Source organism: Hemibagrus wyckioides, linkage group LG29 (genome assembly GCF_019097595.1).
Source record: "Hemibagrus wyckioides isolate EC202008001 linkage group LG29, SWU_Hwy_1.0, whole genome shotgun sequence".
Classification (NCBI taxonomy): domain Eukaryota; kingdom Metazoa; phylum Chordata; class Actinopteri; order Siluriformes; family Bagridae; genus Hemibagrus; species Hemibagrus wyckioides.
Window position 1 is genome coordinate 7,729,837 of NC_080738.1, and position 21,521 is coordinate 7,751,357.

Genomic DNA, 21,521 nt, shown 5'->3' on the forward strand with positions numbered 1-21,521 from the left:
ATTAGAGTGGAGACTGTGAGCCAGACCTTCTTGTCCAACATCAGTGCCTGACCTCACACAAGAGGAATGGTCAAAATTCCCATAAACACACTCCTAAACCTTGTGGAAAGCCTTCCCAGAAGAGTTGAAGCTGTTATAGCTGCAAAGGGTGGGACAACTCCATATTACATTCATGTGCATGTGAAGGCAGATGTCCCAAAACTTTTGACCTGTCTCACAGTCTCCTCTGTAATTCATTCCAAATGTGTTCTATCAGGTCAGGACTCTGTGAAGTTCCTCCACACCAAACTCACTCATCCATGTCTTTACGGACCTTGCTTTGGTCACTGGTGTACAGTCATGTTGGAAACTCTCTAAACTGTTCCCACAAAGTTGGGAGCATGAAATTGTCCAAAATGTCTTGGTATGAAGCTGAAGCATTAAGAGTTCCTTTCACTGGAACTAAGAGGCCGAGCCCAACCCCTGAAACACAACACCTGAATTCACTGATTTGAAGGGATGTCCCAATACATTAATTTTGGCAATATAACGTATATGACTTTTAAAAGCAAGTTATCTTTAAAGACCGTTCCAAGCATGAGGGAAAGCATGATAATCCCAAAGAAGAGAATTTCTGTTGTCAGAGTAATATTTCAGAAAGTTCTAGATGATTATTCTTTGCCTTATCACTCTATTCCTAATGCATGTCATGTTTCATATGTTTTCCTTTTCACGACACAGCAAGAGAAACAGAAAACCCAAAAAGTCTGGGACGTTTGGGGGAAAATTTTTCTTCACACGCAAAAGAGTGATGAAATAGTATAAACATACGAGTGCAACAAAAACAAGACATTAGTCTCAGCTTTTCCAGAACGTCACAAACGTTACCCTTACAGATGTTTGAGAATATAATCGTGTCCATATGTTCAGGTACTGGTAAAGTAGTATTAGTAGTTATACTAGTGCTAGTAATATAAACTGGCGTTCCTTTGGCATGAGAATAGAATAGAATAGAATGATGATACCTTTAGATGTCCTGCTATAGGAAAAGAGCCAACCTCAGGGTCATGTTGCCGGAGATGCAGCATTTAACTGTCCCTAAAACTTTATACAGTATACAATTATATATGTATAGACACCGATCAGGCATAACATTATGACCCATGACAGGTGACGTGAATAACACTGATGATCTCCTCATCATGGCACCTGTTAGTGGGTGGGCAGCAAGTCAACATTTTGTCCTCAAAGTTGATGTGTTAGAAGCAGGAAAAATGGACAAGTGTAAGGATTTGCGCGAGTTTGATGAAGGGCCAAATTGTGATGGCTAGACCACTGGATCAGAGCATCTCCAAAACTGCAGCTCTTGTGGGGTGTTCCCGGTCTGCAGTGGTCAGTATCTATCAAAAGTGGTCCAAGGAAGGAACAGTGGTGAACCGGTGACAGGGTCATGGACGGTCAAGGCTCATTGATGCACGTGGGGAGAGAAGGCTGGTCCGCGTGATCCGATCCAACAGACGAGCTACTGTTGCTCAAATTGCTGAAGAAGTTAATGCTGGTTCTGATAGAAAGCTGTCAGAATACACAGTGCAGGACGGGCAGCAAAAGGGGGACCAACACAATATTAGGCAGGTGGTCATAATGTTATGCCTGATTGGTGTATATATTATTATATTTTATTATATGAGGAAGAACATAATGCAGCGCTGTTTTTTGTTGTTTTTTTTACTTTCATTTAGTAAGAATTGTAGAAGGAGCAATGGATGCTGAGGAATGGAAGAATTGTTTTGTAAAAAAAAAGAAGAAAAAAATGAACAACGTTGTGGTATCATGTTGTTTTGGCAAAACGACTGAAAATGGCATCGAGGCATCAAAAGATGAACATTTTCAATTTTTCACGATTTGTGTTAAAGATATCTAAAATCTCTAATATGTCAGTGTCTGTATGAGTCTTGATATTTTTTGTTGTTTATCTTCTGGTTTTATTTACTTATAACACACACACACACTTCCACACAGAGTCTCATACAAACTGTTTTTCCTGTTAAAAGTACCGTTAAGTGATGCATGTGCTGTCTCTCTCTCTATGTTTTGATCGACAGAGTCCTTTGGTAAGTCCGTTACTTTAAGGCACAACACACACACACATACACACACACACACACACACTGCTAAGATAACGCACACTCCAAGTACAGCTTCCGTAAACTGCATGATTTCACCTAACAATATGATTGGCCTGACCCTACAAATATCTACACCCACCCACACACACACACACACCCCTCATCTGGACACACACATAAAGCTGTGTGCTATTAATACACACTCCCCATCACGTAGAGGTAGTCATGTTCACCCGAGTGCTACCCCCACCCTTCACATGTGCTACTTAACTTGTGTCACTCTCACTTTCCCTAACTGTCTCACTCAGAGACTCACTCTCTCACCCCTTACCATCAGAGTACCTACATCTATCCTCTCTCTCTGTCTCTCTCTCTCTCTCTCTCTCTACTGTCCCTGTCTAGCTTGCCCAAATTTTATTGCTCTTCTTTTATTGCTGAATGTTCCAGTGGATTCTCCCTCGAACCTGAGGCTTCCTCGTTTCAGCCCCTGTCCTATGTGGGTGTGAATCTGCCTGTCTTGAGTGTTAAGCCCTTGTGCATCACTGCAGCAGAAATTCCCAGGAAAGGGAATTGCTTCTTGACCCCCCACCCTCACCCCTGCTCCCCCCCTCCCCTTTTTTATTACTCTGTTCTGTCATGCAGATATGCATACTCTTACTGAAGTGAAGGGATTATGTTAAGAGTGACCCATTTAGCACTTAAGACAAGAAGAATTACATGCCCTTCTCCTTCTTTCTTTCTTTCTTTCTTTCTTTCTTTCTTTCTTTCTTTCTTTCTTTCTTTCTTTCTCTCTTTCTCTCTCTCTCGCTGCACTAACTCTTCTCTTTAATCTCTCATCTGCGTTCATTCTCACCCATCCAGGGGGTACACCAATCCGAGGTAAGACTCTAAATCTAACCACCCCATTCAATCACCTCTTTACTATTAACTCTCTCTCTCTCCTCTCTCTCTCTCTCTCTCTCTCTCTCTCTAAAAGTCTTATCATTATCTGACCATCACATTCTAGTTTTCATTGATTAACCCTGTCAGTGTTAGGGGTTGTAATTTTCATACCATACACATAAATAGTATAATATATATATTATATATATATATATATATATATATATATATATATATAAATTAATAAGATACATTAGTATTATTTTATATATATTTATAATTAATATTTATAAATTAATATAAATGGTAATATAAATAAAAATATATTACCATTTATATTAATTTATATATATTTACAATTAATTAATATATATACTTATAATTTAATTAAAATTTTATTTATAATTATATGTAATATAGTATAATATATCAAATAATTTTTTAAAATTATTTTAAAATATTTTTTTCTAGTAATCGGTCAGCTACAGTATATAGATCCTGATTTAGTAGATAGATATCACTTTGCTCGAGGATGATCTCCTGAGACGTGGCTTTAACTAATTTACCCACGAACCTCTTGAATATATCTTGACAATTTTTTTCTTGTGTGTTTTTATTCCTGTTTTGCTTGGGTTTTTTTTTTTTTTGCACCACTCTTCTTATCCCTCTGCGGATGCATTCATCTCTTCTAATGAAGCCTCATTTCATCTCTCAGCAGTTTTCCTCTCGGACACTCTTCTGTGCTTTTTCTTCATCTTTCTAATCAAACCTGTGACTTTTTTGGGAATTTTTTTTCTCTTCAAGGGGCACGTTAATGTTCGGCTGTGGTACTTAATGGATGTTGTTGGGTTTTTTCTCTCTCTGTTTAACTACTTCCTTTGTGAATCTGTTAGTGAAAAGACGTGAAGGAATTTTAAATCCATAATTTTTTACTATTTTTCCTTTTTTTTTGATTTTTGATTCCATTCCAAACAGCACTTCTTTTCTTTTTTTGCAAGCCAGAATTTTATTGCTGTTAATTGTGAACATCTGTTAAATATGCCATGAGGTTGTTACACTACACCATGCACACACACACACACACACACACACGCTGGTTTGAGTATGTGAGGAAACATCACACACTTGCACTCTAGGCAATAGACCAGACTGGATGAATGTGTATTTTTGAAGAAGAAGAAAAAAAAATTCTCCTATCCTGTGTATGTGTGTTTGCCTATGTATGTGTGTGTGTGTGTGTGTGTGTTCAGGTGCACTGCAGATTGACCGGAGCGAAGAAACCGATCAAGGGAAATACGAGTGCGTGGCTACAAATAGCGAAGGGACTCGTTACTCAACACCGGCTAATCTCTACGTCAGAGGTGGGTTCAGAAACAAGCTGATTTGGAAATAAACTCTAAACACGTTCCTGATCTTCTCTTGATGGACGCTATGGATTAGTGATGGTCATCAATGTAGCATCACAGAGAAATTAAGTTATTGCATTATCGTGTTTGATAGACAGATCACGAATATATGAATAATCTGGACAGATAGACTGACCGAAGCACTGGCCTGGAGAACCAGCTCAAACTTCCACCAGTTTTAAAGCCAAACCATTTCCTAATCAGATACAGGATCACCAACATGCATGTTTTTTCCACCTGAAATGCTCCCATCAGCTTTCTCCTGCTCGAAACGAAACCAGTTGTGACGACTAAAACCAGTTTAATTAGGAAAAACACAATTAGTATCTGTGTCTCAACGCCTTTCACTTCTCCTCCTCCTTTTTAACTGCTCACCACCTGGAGCTAGTGCTTTCTATTCTGAGATGAGCGTTGTTATTTTCTCTTCCCGATGCTGTTATTAATTCTCTCTCTTCTGCTCTCTCTTCCTCTCTCTTCAGAGCTGCGAGATGGTAAGTCCTGTAAACAAGTTTTTTAATCCTAATCCTATGTATGACCACAGTCACTCTTATCTAGAACTTACTCCCGCTTACGTCTAAGCTCATTACCGTGCATGATATGCTTATATATGCTTATTATGTACAACCATTATATCGTCATTATACCGCTCTACACAACTCTAATTCTAGTTTGTCATAGTTGTTCATGCACCGATCAGGCATAACATTATGACCACCTGTTTAATATTGTGTTTGGTTCCCCTCTTTTGCTGACAAAACAGCCTTGACCCGTCCTGCACTGTGTATTCTGACCCCTTTCTATCAGAACTAGCATTAACTTCTTCAGCAACAGTAGCTCGTCTGTTGGATCGGACCACATGGGCCAGCCTGCATCAGTGAGGCTTGGCCACCCATGACCCTGTCTCTGGTTCACCACTGTTCCTTCCTTTTGATAGATACTGTCCACTGCAGACCGGGAACACCCCACAAGAGCTGCAGTTTTGGAGATGGTCTGATCCAGTGGTCTAGCCATCACAATTTGGCCCTTCGTCAAATTTGCCCAAATCCTTACGCTTGTCCATTTTTCCTGCTTCTAACACATCAACTTTGAGGACCATATGTTCACTTGCTGCCTAATATATCCCACCCACTAACAGGTGCCATGATGAGGAGATCATCAGAGTTATTCACTTCATCTCTCACTGGTCATAATGTTATGCCTGATTAATATAAGGCTTCTCAATATGACAGTCTTCAGTACAGCTAACGACCGATCTGTTCCCACTCTGCCAGTGCGCCGGATCCCTCCACGCTTCTCCGTGCCGCCTATGGATTATGAAGTCATGCCCGGAGGAGGGGTGAACATCACGTGCGTGGCGGTGGGCGTCCCCATGCCTTACGTGAAGTGGATGCTTGGAACGGAGGACCTGACCCCAGAGGATGACATGCCCATCGGAAAGAACGTGCTCGAGCTCACAGACGTGCGACAGTCAGCCAATTACACCTGCGTGGCCATGTCCACTCTGGGTGTTATAGAAACCGTTGCTCAGATCACAGTCAAAGGCAAGATTATCCCTGATATGTTTATACAGAGACCAACAATTAAGAAAGCTTTATGAGCTTTTTATGGAAGAAAAACTCTCTATGTGTTCAGTCAAACCTTATTGATAAAAGGTAATAGCAAGCTCCTTTACTCTCTTTTCCAGCCCTCCCAAATCCTCCAGGAGCTCCAGTTGTCATGGAGCGTTCAGCCACCAGCATAACCTTGATGTGGGACAGCGGGAACCCGCTTCCTGTTTCCTATTATGTCATCCAGCACCGACCCGCCTCCTCCAACGACCCTTTTAAAGAGATTGACGCCGTGGCGACAACGCGGTACAGCGTCGGCGGCCTCAGCCCCTACTCGCACTATCACTTCCGGGTCATAGCGGTGAACTCGATCGGCCGCAGTCCTCCCAGTCCTACGGTGGAAGCTCGAACAGCGGAGCAGGCCCCGAGCTCGGCGCCACGCAGGGTCAGAGGACGCATGCTCAGTGTGTCCACTGCAATGGTGCAGTGGGAGGAGCCAGAGGAGGCAAACGGACAGGTGGTCGGCTACCGGGTGTACTACACATCCGATCCGTCGCTGCAGGTCAACCAGTGGGAGAAGGAGATTGTTCGTGGAGCAAACTTCCTCACAATACAGGATCTGACACCAAACAAGACCTATTACATTAGAGTCCTGGCTTTTACTGCAGTAGGAGACGGTCCTCTCTCCAGCGACCTGCACATCATTGCCAAAACTGGAGGTGGGTCTAAAAATCCAGCACACACTGCAAGATGTTCCCTTTAGTAGTCTTGATTTTTCACATGTAGTGAGTACATGAATACATCTATATGTAACAGACAGTATTAATTAATGTTATTTATATATAACGTGTGCTGGTTTCTCGACCACCTTGGTCTAGCTGTGTCACTTTTCAACACAAGTAGCTGTTAGATACCAAGGATTTTTTTTTTGCAGTTGTTTGTTAGGAAACTTTTCGGGCAGTGCAGTTTTTTATTCTTTTTTCATCCATGTGGAACAAAATAGCAGCAGAAAGTGAGTCACAATTGCAGATGCAGCAAGATCTTTTCACTTTTCCCAGACTTGTGTACAGAAACACCTTTACATCACCTAACACAGATGGTTCCGATGAACGCTGCCATTCTATCACATACAGAAAAACGTGTCACTCTGATTACTCCCAGACTCACTGCAGTATTTTCAGTCTGTGATATTTCTCTGTCTCCTTATTTTTTTTTTCCAGTTCCTTCTCAGCCCACTGAGCTGAAAGCTGAGGTGAAGTCAGAGACAAGCGTACTGCTCTCCTGGCTTCCTCCAGCTCACAGTGGCACCGACGCCATCATCGGATACGAGCTCATATACAGGCTCGGAGATCAGCCCGAGCAGGTGAGCCTGTGTACCTGCTGAAAGGAAATCACTAAATATGTGGCTCATTTGATTGTGGGCTGATACTGTAATCACCACACACTGGAAAAACATACTGCTTGTGTAGAAGTATTCCTCACACTAAGGGCTTTATTCAGTTCCTGACTGAAGTGGAAAGTATTCCTTTTTTTCATTACAAGCAGCAGTGTGTAGTTCATACATCTGAGGTAGCTCAAGTTTTCTTAAGAAGAACCAAAAGACTGTGATGCAATGTAGCATAACATCTAACTGAAGTCTGAGCAAATATATTGCTAATCCTAGTGGTTATCATCATAATCTGTGCAAATTTGCTTTATTTCAGCGATATAGCTTTGAGCGGTTTGTGCATTCTATTAGTTTACATTTTCTTTATATATATATATATATATCATGCACACAATTAATTAGAGACACAAGATCCTATATGTGCAGAATTAATAAAATATAAATAATTATAAATCTTGGGAATGTAGTGAAGTCAATAAAGCGGATGCTTGCAGATAGAGTCGGCTGACTGAGGCACGTCAGGATCACAGCTGTACAGCTGTTTCTGCTAAACTCCTCCTGAATGACATGAATCTTTATACGATATTGATCAGAGGATTGATGGCGCTGTCCAGTGCTGAAGTACAGACCGGCTTTACAGACAAACATACGAGGAAGCACACAGGCGCTGATGCTTCTATTTAGACCGACACCCGCACATACACGTGTAGAGACACATACTGCACTGCTGAATTATTTTAAACCCTGTCTCCTGCAGAAGATCGTGTTCGACCCGAGCTCCAGCTACGTGCTGAAGAACCTGAAGCCCTTCTCTACCTACGCCTTTCAGTTAGCGGCACGTAGTAAACACGGCGTGGGGGCCTTCACCAGCGAGCTCAGCATACAGACTCCTCAAACGCGTATGTACACTCACCACACACACACGCGCACACACACACACACACAGAGAGAGGTTCAGTAATGAGCAGAACATGTTGAGTCCGAATCTGTACAGTATCATTTCAGCACTTCAGGGTTGAGAAGAAAATAACAGTGAAGCTGTTAGGATGGTGAAGGAAAGTACACTCTGTTAAAAACGTCTTACTTGCTTTTTTAAATTTTTTTAAATATGATATATATTTATACCGCAGCGCAGTTGAATACTTCAGTATGATTAGTCAGAAGGTGGGGATCATGTTCTATAATAGCAGCTCCGACCACACTACTTAATGCAGCCGTTTCTAACATTACTGTTTCTATAGTAACAGCTAATTCATAAGGACTTGCCTGGCGGATGCTCCGCGAGTATTAAGTGCAGTGAATGAGGACTTTCCAGATTCCAGTTTCTTAGTAACATGACAAGCTGTGTCTTATTGTCTTGGAAGCTTAAAAGTCGGCTTGTTTGTAGATGCTGTAAGTGACGGAAGGTCAACACGTCCCCCAAGTTTTTCCAACATGATCTTTCTTGGTTTGATGAATTTATATCTCAAAAACCTGCAGTTTTAACAGGAGATTTTTATTAGACAATGTGAGTAGGCTTATAGATATACATCAACGTTGAAATGTAATTATGAAGGAATAAATAAAATATGAACAAAAGCAAAAATAAATCAGAAGGAATTCTGATGGGAAATGAATTCAGGAAAGACAGCCATAGTCTTTCTGTAACAGCCCCATTGTGCTTTTTATTTAAGCTTAATTATTAGAGTGTACATTTAATCCGCAAAGGTATAAATGAAATTACAATGAAAAAGTTTCTTTATACATTTGATCATATGCAAACAAAGATTACCGAAAACTTATTTATCATTTTTTTGTAGAAAAAGAAAGCTTGATTTAATTTAAATTACGGCAGGTTACAATCCAAGGATTTTTATTTATTTGCTTATTTTTATGTTAATAAATTTATTTATATTTATTTTTATTTGCATTTATTTATTTTCATTCAAATTTATTTATTTATTTTTATGTTAATCAATGATAGCAGGTTACAATCCAAGGTTTTTTATTTATTTTTATGTTAATAGATTTATTTATTTAATTTTATTTAAATTTATTTATTTATTTTTATGTTAATAAAGTACAGCAGGTTACAATCCAAGAATTTATTTTTATTTATTATGTTAATAAATAAATTAATAAATTTATTTATTTATTTATTTATTTTTATTTACATTTATTTATTTATTTTTATTTACATTTTTTCTTTTTATGTTAATACATTATGGCAGGTTACAATCCTAGGATTTTTATTTATTTATTTTTATGTTAATAAATGTATTTATTAATTTTTATTTACATTTATTTACTTATTTATTTATCTATTTTTATGTTAATAAATTATGGCAGGTTATAATCCAAGGATTTCTATTTATTTATTTTTATTTAAATTTATTTATTTTTATGTTAATGAATTACGGCAGGGTACAATCCAAGGACTTTTATTTATTTATTGTTATGTTAATAAATTTATTTATTTATTTATTTTTATGTTAATAAATTACGGCAGGTTACAATCCAAGCATTTCTATGTATTTATTTTTATGTTAATACATTTTTTATTTATTTTTATTTACATTTATTTATTTATTTATTTATTTATTTTTATGTTAAAAAATTATGGCAGGATTTTTATGGCAAAGAGGTTACAGGCGTCAGAGTTTAATTCGGCTTCGGTAGTTCGTCATTTCTGATGGTTAATTGAAGCATATTTACATGAATTATGACCAGACACCACTGACCCTTCAAGGTTAAGCTGTAAGTCTCTAGATGAACGTTTAAAGCCAGTTATGTGAAAATCCATTATACTTCCATTAAAGTTTTATGTAGTTTAATCGCATTGCATAAGCACTGTCAAAAATGTTTCATCATTCTTTGTTATATTTGGTAGGTGATGAAATGAGAGATGCTTAAGATTGATAAATGCTTTGAACGCGTTTGGACTTATTGTAACCTCTCACCATATAATGACCATTACAACTTAAGAAACACATTTACTTTGCTAATGACCTCGTACCTGATCTGTATGGGCTGAATGAGCTACAGTGTGGATGCCCAGACCTTGTGTTCTGCTTTTACACACCTGATTAAACTCACTGGTGAATTATTAAGGCCTTCATGAGCCGGGTGATGAGTGTTAGAGCAGTTACATACCGTGCAGCTGAGTCAGAAACCGAGGAAAATTTCCACAGTGGGTATTTCGTCTTCCTAATGGCGTGTCTGTTTGACGCCCTGAATTAAAAGAAAACAAGAAAAGGCTCCAGGCAATGGCACACGATGCCGAGCTCATTTCGGGTTAGTCAGGTAAAATATAGTGTAAAAAATATATATATATCTAATAGATATATAGAGAAAGGGAAAGGAGGCAGAATAGGAAAGTATGATTGAAGCAGATAAAGGTGAGATTATTGTGGAATATTTCTTTGTCTCACCGTGTCTTTTTGTTTTCATGCACAGACATGAATCTAGAGATAGTCTTGACATATTTGTGTGAAATATAATATTTTATGATGTAATAACACCGTACACACTCTTTGTAGTCTCTGTCTTCATGTTTTCTTGTTTATAACCACTTGCGTAATATTGTGTTGGTCCCCCTTTTGCTCCCAAAACAGCCCTGACCCATCATGCACTGTGTATTCTGATACCTTTCTATCAGAACCAGCATTAACTTCTTCAGCAATCTGAGCAACAGTAGCTGGTCTGTTGGATCGGATCACATGGGCCAGCCTTCACTCCCCACGTGCATCAATGAGCCTTGGCCATCCATGACCCTGTCACCGGTTCACCACTGTTCCTTCCTTAGACCACTTTTGATAGATACTGACCACTGCAGACCGGGAACACCCCACAAGAGCTGCAGTTTTGGAGATGCTCTGATCCAGTGGTCTAGTCATCACAATTTGGCCCTTCATCAAACTCGCTCAAATCCTTACACTTGTCCATTTTTCCTGCTTCTAACACATCAACTTTGAGGACAAAATGTTGACTTGCTGCCCACCCACTAACAGGTGCCATGATGAGATCATCAGTGTTCTTCACTTCACCTGTCAGTGGTCATAATGTTATGGCTGATCGATATTATTGTCATTATATACTGGAATTTCCTTCGGGATCAGTAAAGAATCTATCTATCTATCTATCTATCTATCTATCTATCTATCTATCTATCCGTTCGTCCGTCCATCCATCTATCAATTTATCTGTCTGTCTATTTGTCCATCCATCCATCTATCTATATATCTGTCTGTCTGTCTGTCTGTCTGTCTATCTATCTATAATCTTCCAAATTGAACCGTAACCATCCCATAAGCACCGATTGCTCCTCACCAGGAAGTGACATGCGCAAGCTCCATTTGCTGATACGCTCGGCTCCACCTCTCATCCTGGGGAAAATGGAAATGTTGCATTATTCCATTCACTACACTGCCACAGAAGATTCAAGATTCAAGAAGCTTTATTGTCATTTCAACCACATATAGCTGGTGCAGTACATAGTGAAATGAAACAACGTTTCTCCAGGACCTGGTGCTACATAAACATACAACAACAAGTTCAACACAAAACAACAAACAACACCACAGAGCTAGGACAGAAGTTTGTCTTAGCCACATAAAGTGCACAGTGTGCAGCTAGGTGCAAACAGAGCATAGACAAGACAGTGCAAAAAAGACAATAAATACAATAAAGACAACACAAAAGAACACAGGACACTTAGCGCTGAAAGGAAATAAAAGAACGTGTACTGGAATGTAAGTGAAATAAAATAGATAAAGTGAAATGATGTAAAAAATAAAAAAAAAGTATTGTGCAAAAATATTGTGCAAAAATACACAGCAGCAGTTGAGGTAGTGCAAATAGAATAAACATAAGTATAACTATAGCAGCGGATGACAGGTAGAGGTAGTGCAGTAAGTAATGAACAATATAAATTATGTGTGTGTGTGTGTGTGTGTGTCCACACAGTCAAGAGAGTGTGTGTATCTGTGTGTGAGAGAGACAGAGAGTTAGTATACAGTTCAGTCCTGAGTGAGTGTGTGAGTGTAGAACAGTTCAGTCCTGAGTGAGTGTGTGTGTGTGTGAGAGAGTGTAGAACAGTTCAGTCCTGAGTGAGAGTGTGTGTGTGTGTGAGAGAGTGTAGAACAGTTCAGTCCTGAGTGAGTGTGTGTGTGTGTGTGTGTGTGAGAGAGTGTAGAACAGTTCAGTCCCGGGTGTTGAGGATCCTGATGGCCTGAGGAAAGAAACTGTTACACAGTCTGGTTGTGAGGGACCGAATGCTCCGGTACCTCTTTCCAGATGGCAGGAGGGTGAAGAGTGTGTGTGAGGGGTGTGTGGGGTCAGCCACAATGCTGTTGGCTTTGCGGATGCAGCGTGCGGTGTAAATGTCTGTGATAGAGGGGAGAGAGACTCCGATGATCTTCTCAGCTGTCCTCACTATCCGCTGAAGGGTCTTGCGATCCGAGACGGTGCAGTTCCCAAACCAGGCAGTGATGCAGCTGCTCAGGACGCTCTCGATGGTCCCTCTGTAGAACACAGTCAGGATGTGTCAGGATGGGGGAAGGGAGATGGGCTTTCCTCAGCCTCCTCAGGAAGTAGAGGCGCTGCTGGGCTTTCTTGGTGATGGAGCTGGTGTTGAGTGACCAGGTGAAGTTCTCCGCCAGATGGACACCAAGGAATTTGATGCTCTTGACGATCTCCACAGAGGAGCCATCGATGGACAGCGGAGAATGGTCACTCTGTGCTCTCCTGAAGTCAACCACCATCTCTTTGGTCTTGTCGACGTTCAGGGAGAGGTTGTTGGCTCTGCACCAGGCTGTTAGATGTTGCACCTCCTCTCTGTATGCTGACTCGTCGTTCTTGCTGATGAGACCCACCACGGTCGTGTCATCAGCGAACTTGACGATGTGGTTGGAGCTGTGCATTTCCGCACAGTCGTGAGTCAGCAGAGTGAACAGCAATGGACTGAGCACACAGCCCTGAGGAGCTCCAGTGTTCAGTGTGGTGGTGCTGGAGATACTGCTCCCGATCCGGACTGACTGAGGTCTCCCAATCAGGAAATCCAGGATCCAGTTGCAGAGAGAGGTGTTCAGGCCCAGGAGACTCAGCTTCTTAATCAGCTGCTGAGGGATGATTGTGTTGAATGCTGAACTGAAATCTATGAACAGCATTCGAACGTAGGAGTCTTTGCAGTCCAGGTGTGTGAGGGCCAGATGGAGGGTTGTGGTGATGGCGTCGTCCGTGGAACGGTTAGGACGATACGCAAACTGCAAGGGGTCCAGCGAAGGTGGTAGCTGTGACTTGATGTGCCTCATGACAAGCCTCTCGAAGCATTTCATCACGATTGGTGTGAGTGCAACGGGACGGTAGTCATTGAGGCAGGAAACCGTGGACTTCTTTGGCACAGGGACGATGGTCGTTGTCTTGAGGCACGTAGGGATGATGGAGCTGCTCAGCGAGATGTTGAAGATGTCAGTGAAGACATCTGCTAGCTGCTCTGCACACTCCCTGAGAACTCTGCCAGGAATGTTGTCTGGTCCAGCAGACTTCCGTGGGTTAACTCTGCATAGAGTTCTCCTCACGTCAGCCGTGGTGAGACAGAGCACTGGGTCATTAGGAGGAGGGATGGTCTTCCTCGCTGTTGTGTTGTTCTGTGCCTCAAACCGAGCGTAGAAGTCGTTCAGCGCATCTGGATGGGAGGCATCACTGTCACAGGAAGAAGACGATAAAGACGAGGTGTGACTCATGGACACTCCACCGTTACACTGAGAAATAATGTTCACTGCTCTAACAGAGGCAGAGCCAGGAATCACCGATCTGCATCAAGGAGGGCAAAGTGCTCAAGTCCGTGTGACTAAACAATCTCTGACACTCCGACCACTTGACTCTGTACTCCTACCTTTGTTGACCACAATTTTCTCTGCCCCATAATACACTAGAAAAAAATGTCTCAGCATTTTTAGCCTTGGTTTATTACATAGACAGATATAATCTGGAACTTTTATTCTCTCCTCCATCGTCCGGAACTGTTTTTTGTTCTGAGGAACGAGATGAAACATTTCCTGAAACATTAACCTTGCTGGGTGAGATGTCCTGTATCCCACAATGCCCCTGTGTCGCCCGGAGCTCCTCTGCGGATCTACACTGTGGTCTTTCAGATTTCTACATCCGCAAGCATGTCATGGAAACCCCTCGTTGCTGAGTGACCACATGGAAGGATCGGGGGTCAGCAGGTGACAAGACGTCTGGAGAAAGAGTGGGATATCCAAGCGTTCCTGCTGAGAGAGTCACAGGTACGAGACCACACACACACCAAGGTTTACAAGACCCCCCCATCATTGAACAAATCTCTTCAACCCCCTGTGAACTCTGTAGTTTATAAATCAATCACCATCCATCAAAATATATGATAAATGAGTTCAGGCTAGAAGATATTGTTGTGCAATAAAGCGCAAGTGTGATTTATGACGCTGCCAGTTGCAGTTATTTATACGGCAGACTCCCACACGCTGTAACATTCACTGCATTCTGTTATTCGCGTGTTTAAAATCCATAATAAAAGTCTCCTGTGTCTTCTCCCCAGTGCCTACAATCCCGGCTCATCGCCATTCGTGCGGCCCATGCCCCGAGGTCACGCCTGTCACCATACCAGCGACCTCAGAAGCTCAACACGTCCAGAACTGACAAAAAGCAGACTGGACTCAACTTTCCTCAAGAGACGGAAAATAGAACCCGTTCATCATGCGCTGTTGAGTTCAGTACAGGAACAAGTGACAGGAGCCAGGAAACATCTGTCCGTCAAAGCAGATAGAAAATACTCATACAGTGTGTGTGTTTGTGTGTGTGTTTGTGTGTATTTATTTATTGGGGTGAATTCCACCAAAGTCACGTTCTAAGGTGACCTGCCCAAATCTGTATATATTATTAACACAAACAGGTATTAATATAACTCTGATGATGTCACAGGGTCAGTAAACATCTGGAGAATATTTGTCAGCTGTTCCGGGTTGTTCCTGCACTTCTTAATCACACTACGTTCACAGCTGTGATTTATTTTAGTTATTTATTTATTTTCTCTAGTATTTGCGGTGAACTTCCACGTGAAAGCTGCTATGAAGAGTTCAGTATGGCTTTCCTGGGAGCCGCGAACCTCACAGAACAAACCTTCGACCTTTATCGTAAGTACAACATGATGGATTTAGAACTGAACGTTGCTTCATGTATAGCTATCTAACGTAACGTCCGTTTCTGCATCAGATCTCGTACGGCGATGGACGCAAACTGGAGGTGGACGGGCGTCTCGGGCTGCAGCGTGTCACAGAGCTGAAGCCGCAGTCGCTCTACACGTTCCTGCTGAGTAATAAAGCGGACGGCAGCGAGGGCCTGCAGCACCGCGCCGACGCCATGACCTCTCCGAACCTGCTGCCTAGAAAACCTCAGCTAGTGGAGAAGAGCAGCTCTGACAGTACGGCTACGCTCCAGCTGCCCTCGGTGCACACACACACCCCTGTCAGGTCAGCCTCACACGATGCTAATAATGGTACTGCCTCATACACGATGGCATCATGATTATTATCATGGTCGCTTAACCACCAACATTTTACAGCTGAATGAAATAAAAATAGCACATTCATTAGCTTTCTGTCTTTCTCCTGTCATTAGCACACAGCTAATGGGAAGTTAATGTAGTGTTTATGCTTATTCAGAAATTCAGTGGAATCTGAGCATCGCTTATTGTATTATTTGGCCAGTTATTTTCGTCATCAAGGATGTTCAAAGATAAACAGGCATCAATAGACGATCAATAGAGTTTTTCGTGGAACATCTCCTTAAAGCAGCCATCAGGTAGATTCTGTGTCTTGTAGTTCTTTATTTTTTAACCCGTGTAGGGGTTTCTATATCGTCGTCATCCCGCTGAAGAGGCAGAGAGGAGGAAACTTCCAGAATCCGTGGAGTGATCCAGATGAAATGAATTTAGATGAGGTACTTTTACAAAAGATTTCATAGATCGTCTTCCGTTGCATCTTGTATCAGTTCCTTTCATATTACTTCACGTTCGTTTCAGCTTCTAAGGATGATCAACGGTTCCAGTCGATCGGTACGTTTGCGGAGGCAGGCGGAGCCGAAGCCGTACATCAGCGCCTACTTCCAGAATCTTCCGTCCGAGTTTAAGCTGGGAGACGGCCGCGTGTACGGAGTGTTTCTGAACCGACAGCTTCTCAATGGACAGGAATACGTCTGCTTCGTGCTGGCCATTTTAGAGCTTGGACACAATGTGAGTCTCTCTCTCTCTTTCTTTCTTTCTCCTTTCTCTCATTTTGCCTCTCTGTCTTGCTCTCATCCTCTGTATTTTTTTTGTAGACCGTGTACTCAACCAGCCCATTTTCGGACCCTGTGGCATTCTCGGACATGGAGCCTCAGCCGATCGTGGACGAGGAGGAGGGGCTGCTTTGGGTGGTGGGACCCGTACTGGCTGTCATCTTCATCATCAGCATAGTCATCCTCATCCTTCTGTTTAAGAGGTGAAACGAAGGACGGAAATATGAGTAGAGGGATTACAAAAGCATGTGGGAGGAGCAATTATGGCGAAGAACAAAGAGGGAGCTTATTGAACTGAATGGCTTATTGAGTATGCTATGGATGTCTGTGTGTATCCTTTTTAACATGATTTTCTCTCTCCCTCTGACCTAAATGCAAAACCAGCAAGCCGGACAGGTCAGTAAACTCCAAATGGATTCGCAAATAAAAAATACAGAATATCGGCAGGGAGAAATAGCGCCCTTGTGATTTCCCCGTACAGGAAGCGAGCGGAATTAGAGGGCAGAAAGTGCAGCTTCCCAAGTAGCGGCAAAGCGATGAGCTCCCAGCATCCATCAGATCCCGTGGAGCTCCGCAGAATCAACTTCCCAACACCCGGTAATACACACCGGCTGCCCAACACACACTTTTGCATAAGGCGATGCTGGGAAAACACTATCACAATTATCAATGCTCTCTTTCTCTAGGTTTGCGTTCCTCCGGTTATCGTCGTTTACAAAGTTAGTCGTCGTTGTTCGTTTTTTTTATATTTTATCTACCTTTTAACTTCCATCTATGAGATCAGACATGACTAACCCATTCTGATTAATTAAGAGCCAAAGATAAGCAGACACAACAAACACAAAAAATAACCGTCATCCTAATGTCATCCATAATGCAATGGGGCTTGGAAAGCTAATAAACCCGACAGCTGCCAAAACACAAAAATGGATTTAGCGGGTTATGTGTGCCAAATCTCTCTCTCTCTCTCTCTCTCTCTCTCTCTCTATCTTTCTTTCTCTCTCTCTGCTTACTCAATTATGATGCTGCTGAAAACTAATCCCTTTTCATTCATGCATCAGGAATCGCCACTAAAATCAACCGCTGCCTAGTCTCTGTGTTGTAGGTTCACCTTTTTTTGTGCTTCCTGACCGGCAGGTATGACCGATCATCCTCCAGTTCCCATCTCAGAACTGCCCAGTTACATAGAGAGAAAAAAAGCCAACGAGAGCCTGAAGTTCACTCAGGAGTACGAGGTGAGGTCAAATGATAAACATTCAGATACTCGACTCTAAACCTCTTTGGCAGTGTGCTTCCTCCTGGAAGGTCAACCTCCACCGACTACAACCAGCTTTCTTCTAGCATCGCCCTAAATTTAGCTCCATCCTTCGGGTCCGGAGTCTCTGCTGAGGAAAAACATTCCTATAACTTGATGCTACTGCCACCATGCTTCACTGTGGGGATGGTGTTCAAAAGAACAATGGGGTGTGTTGGAATTCTGCCAAGCGCATCACTCCGTGCCAAGGGCAAAAAGTTCAGTTTTGGTTTCCTCACAGTGGAGAACCGCAGGCGTCATTAACATGCCTTTTAGCAAACTAGCACTAAGCTGTTTTTTCCTCTTCCTCGGCGCCCGGAGTGTCTGATCGACGCTCTTCACCGCCTTCAAAGTTACTCTTGGCCTCTCGGTTGCCTCTCTGACTAATCCCACGGTGCTCTGTAGGAATAAGTTTGTTATATATTTCTTGTAACCAAACCCCTTCTTGTTCTTTTTTTATTTTACAGCTGAATCCTTATGCAAGCCAATGTTCAAGAGAGTAACGAATTGTCATGTGGCTCTTTTCCATGTTTAAGTCTATTGACCCTGGGCAGCAGTTCTCTTGGGAGCACTCCAACCTGGACATTAATAAACCAAAGAACCGTTATGCAAATGTCATCGCCTACGATCACACCAGAGTGGCGCTGTCTAACAGCGATGGTGAGTGTGTGCATCATGTGTGGGTGTGACCAACTTGTAATGGCCTTTTATATACACACACACATATATATATATGTGTGTGCTGTTTAATACAGATCCAAGGCTGTGTATGACTTTTTAATAAACTTAAATTAACTATTTATTAGTTAATTAAACTATCCATGGTACATCATGTAAAATAGTTATAATTTCATTCTTACGCTCTGTACAAAGATCACAGTACCTTTTTTTTCTTCTTTAATAAATCTTGTTTATATTGTCGCGAATTCCTGAGAGGAACATTCGACGCTATTTAATGTTATAACGGCTTGCTCGTAGAATGAAATCTGTCCTCTCACTCTCCGCTGATGTTCAGGTCAGCCGGGCGGAGACTACATCAATGCCAATTTTATCGACGGGTATCGGCGACAAGGCGCCTACATCGCCACACAAGGACCCATGCCTGATACCATCAGTGACTTCTGGAGGATGGTGTGGGAGCAGCACACGGCTAACATCATCATGATCACCAAGCTGGAGGAGAAATCAAGGGTGAGGGCGCGCACACACACACGGAGCAAACTAATCAAGCCAGCGCTAGTCTTTTGAATTAAGGGTTTGTTGTAAAATAAACTCATCGTGCATGGTGGCCATGGAGCTGGAAAACAACACGTTAAAGCTTTATACGAGTTACAGAAACAGCAATAAAAGACAGAAAGCACAACATTAAGTAAAATACGTAGCAGTCTCACAATTATTTCAAATAAACCGCAAGCATTTTTTTTTCTCTTTTACCCAAAACTTAGCCAAGTTACAATTTTTTTTAAGCAGAATATTTATTTAATATTTTATATATTAATATAAGATTATTTTTTACCTTTTTGAGCTGTTTTTTTTTTAATATCTTTGATTATATTTCTTGTTTTTTTTCCTTCTTAGAAAAATGCTTAAAATTAGAAAACATCTGTCAATGGACCAAGAATTGAAATTAAAGGCTAGAAATGTGTTAAATAATCATATATTTTGTCTTCTAATAGGAAATACTAATAGGCATGTTTCACTCTATATTCAAGATATTTTGCACTGAAGTGTCAGAAAATGTTTTTTAACAGGTTAATGCAGCTAACATGTAATAGCCTGTAGTTCTGTGAAGCAAAAATGTGTGTTTTTCTTGCTCTTAGATCTTAGATCTTAGATTGAGGTGAGAGTACATGTATCTTGTTATTAAACGGACGCCTAGCTGCTATTCCTTTTAAGGAAAAACCTAAAGTAATGTAAGAACCTTGTTAAAAAGTGCGATCCGGTCACTCATGACTCAGTAGCTTGATATGTCTGTCTGTTGCTCTCCAGATGCCTTCATATTTCTACTCCAAGGCAAGATTACTGCTCCTTCTATCACTCTCTCACGTTTTTTTTTTCCTTGATCCACGTTTATTTTTCACCTCTTCACTCTCCTTTGAGTCTTTTCTTTCTCCACGAAGCCTGGGATTGATGCTGTAATCGAGTTGATCTGGTAGTCACCTGATCACTGCATGTTAGCGGTAGAAACTCTGTGAACAGATCAGAATGGTTTGTTTATATCCATAAACACTAAGATTAACCCACAGTATAACCCGTATTACCTAAATGTAAATAACATGAGACATGAGCTGCTACGAAGCTGTACTTCCAAGAACTGCACAAATATCAGGATTTTTCTCTTTCACACCATCCCAGAATTTCTCCAGCAGCAAATACTGCTTTCAATTATGCATTCCTGAATCGTCCAGGAACAGTTCTTGGTAGTTGGCTCAAACTTGAGGAGGTGAGATGTGACTGCTGATGTGTGTGTGAGGGTTTAAAGGAGGACTCTGTGGTTACTCTGTGTGCAGAATAAGTGTGACCAGTACTGGCCCAGCCGAGGCACAGAGACCTACGGAGTCATGCAGGTCTCCGTTCTAGATACCGTAGAGCTCGCAGCTTACTGCGTCAGGACCTTCGCACTCTTTAAGGTGAACACACACACACACACACACATATAATCATATTGATTGTTTGGTTCCTCATTGATGTTCCTGTTGATGTGTGTGTTGTGTGCACTGAGCAGCGTGGCAGCAGCGAGAAGCGGGAGGTCCGTCAGTTCCAGTTCACGGCGTGGCCCGATCACGGTGTACCTGAACACCCTACTCCGTTTTTGGCCTTCCTGCGCCGAGTCAAAGCCTGTAATCCTCCGGACGCCGGGCCGATCGTAGTACACTGCAGGTCCTGACTCTCACACCAGCACTAGGAATCATTAAAGCAGCAACAGAGCAAAGATACAACATATTCCTATATTATTTGTCTGGGAAGAAAATCCTATTAACTGGGTTATATAGATGGAATACAAACAGAATTGATTATAAAATAACCACGTCGAGAATCATAAACGTCTCTTATCCGAAGCTTAGCTTGTAGAAATCGAAACAATATTTAAGGAAATCGGCGTCACTCTGGTTCCCTCGACAAAAAGCCAGTAGGATTTTTTTTGCATTGGCTTTGGGATTACTGCAGAAAATAATCCGAATCCTTACATGTTTTCGTCACCGTTCACAAATAAAAACACAACTTTTATGTATTTTGAAGCCTAAATATAATCAGCAGAGGTAAAAAGCTAGTAAAAAGTTTTAAACGAACTACACCACGGTCACATGACATCAACATCACCACCACCAAGCGTCATTCTTTATTTAACTGCACTCTATATGGGGATGAGGAAAAATTATAGTTGAATGTTTGTTAGAGAGATTTATACACCGATCAGGCATAACATTATGACCACCTGCCTAATATTGTGTTGGTCCCCCGTTTGCTGCCAAAACCCGTTGAGGCATGGACTCCACTAGATCCCTGCTGTGGTATCTGGCACCAAGATGTTAGCAGCAGATTCTGTAGGTTGCGAGGTGGGGCCTCCATGTATCCCCATGTAACATACAGGACTTAAAGGATACT

General features: G+C 41.6%; 1 protein-coding gene across 9 annotated transcripts in view; it reads left to right on the forward strand.

The window, feature by feature from the left end:
• Positions 1-21,521, forward strand: part of ptprdb (protein tyrosine phosphatase receptor type Db) — a 75,835-nt gene that overhangs the window by 45,362 nt on the left and 8,952 nt on the right. For 3 of the 9 annotated variants that reach the window (XM_058384655.1, XM_058384657.1, XM_058384658.1), the window contains 20 exons: positions 2,082-2,090; positions 4,238-4,348; positions 4,873-4,884; positions 5,665-5,934; positions 6,078-6,659; positions 7,161-7,303; positions 8,085-8,226; positions 15,383-15,480; positions 15,560-15,816; positions 16,192-16,285; positions 16,368-16,577; positions 16,664-16,824; positions 17,006-17,017; positions 17,103-17,218; positions 17,308-17,340; positions 17,759-17,856; positions 18,452-18,575; positions 18,931-19,106; positions 20,426-20,545; positions 20,641-20,795. In XM_058384655.1, the coding sequence (XP_058240638.1) occupies positions 2,082-2,090; positions 4,238-4,348; positions 4,873-4,884; positions 5,665-5,934; positions 6,078-6,659; positions 7,161-7,303; positions 8,085-8,226; positions 15,383-15,480; positions 15,560-15,816; positions 16,192-16,285; positions 16,368-16,577; positions 16,664-16,824; positions 17,006-17,017; positions 17,103-17,218; positions 17,308-17,340; positions 17,759-17,856; positions 18,452-18,575; positions 18,931-19,106; positions 20,426-20,545; positions 20,641-20,795 (2,923 nt within the window). The remainder of the gene's footprint in view (positions 1-2,081; positions 2,091-4,237; positions 4,349-4,872; positions 4,885-5,664; positions 5,935-6,077; positions 6,660-7,160; positions 7,304-8,084; positions 8,227-15,382; positions 15,481-15,559; positions 15,817-16,191; positions 16,286-16,367; positions 16,578-16,663; positions 16,825-17,005; positions 17,018-17,102; positions 17,219-17,307; positions 17,341-17,758; positions 17,857-18,451; positions 18,576-18,930; positions 19,107-20,425; positions 20,546-20,640; positions 20,796-21,521) is intronic. The other 6 variants (XM_058384660.1, XM_058384663.1, XM_058384659.1 and 3 more) reach the window with 6 other exon arrangements.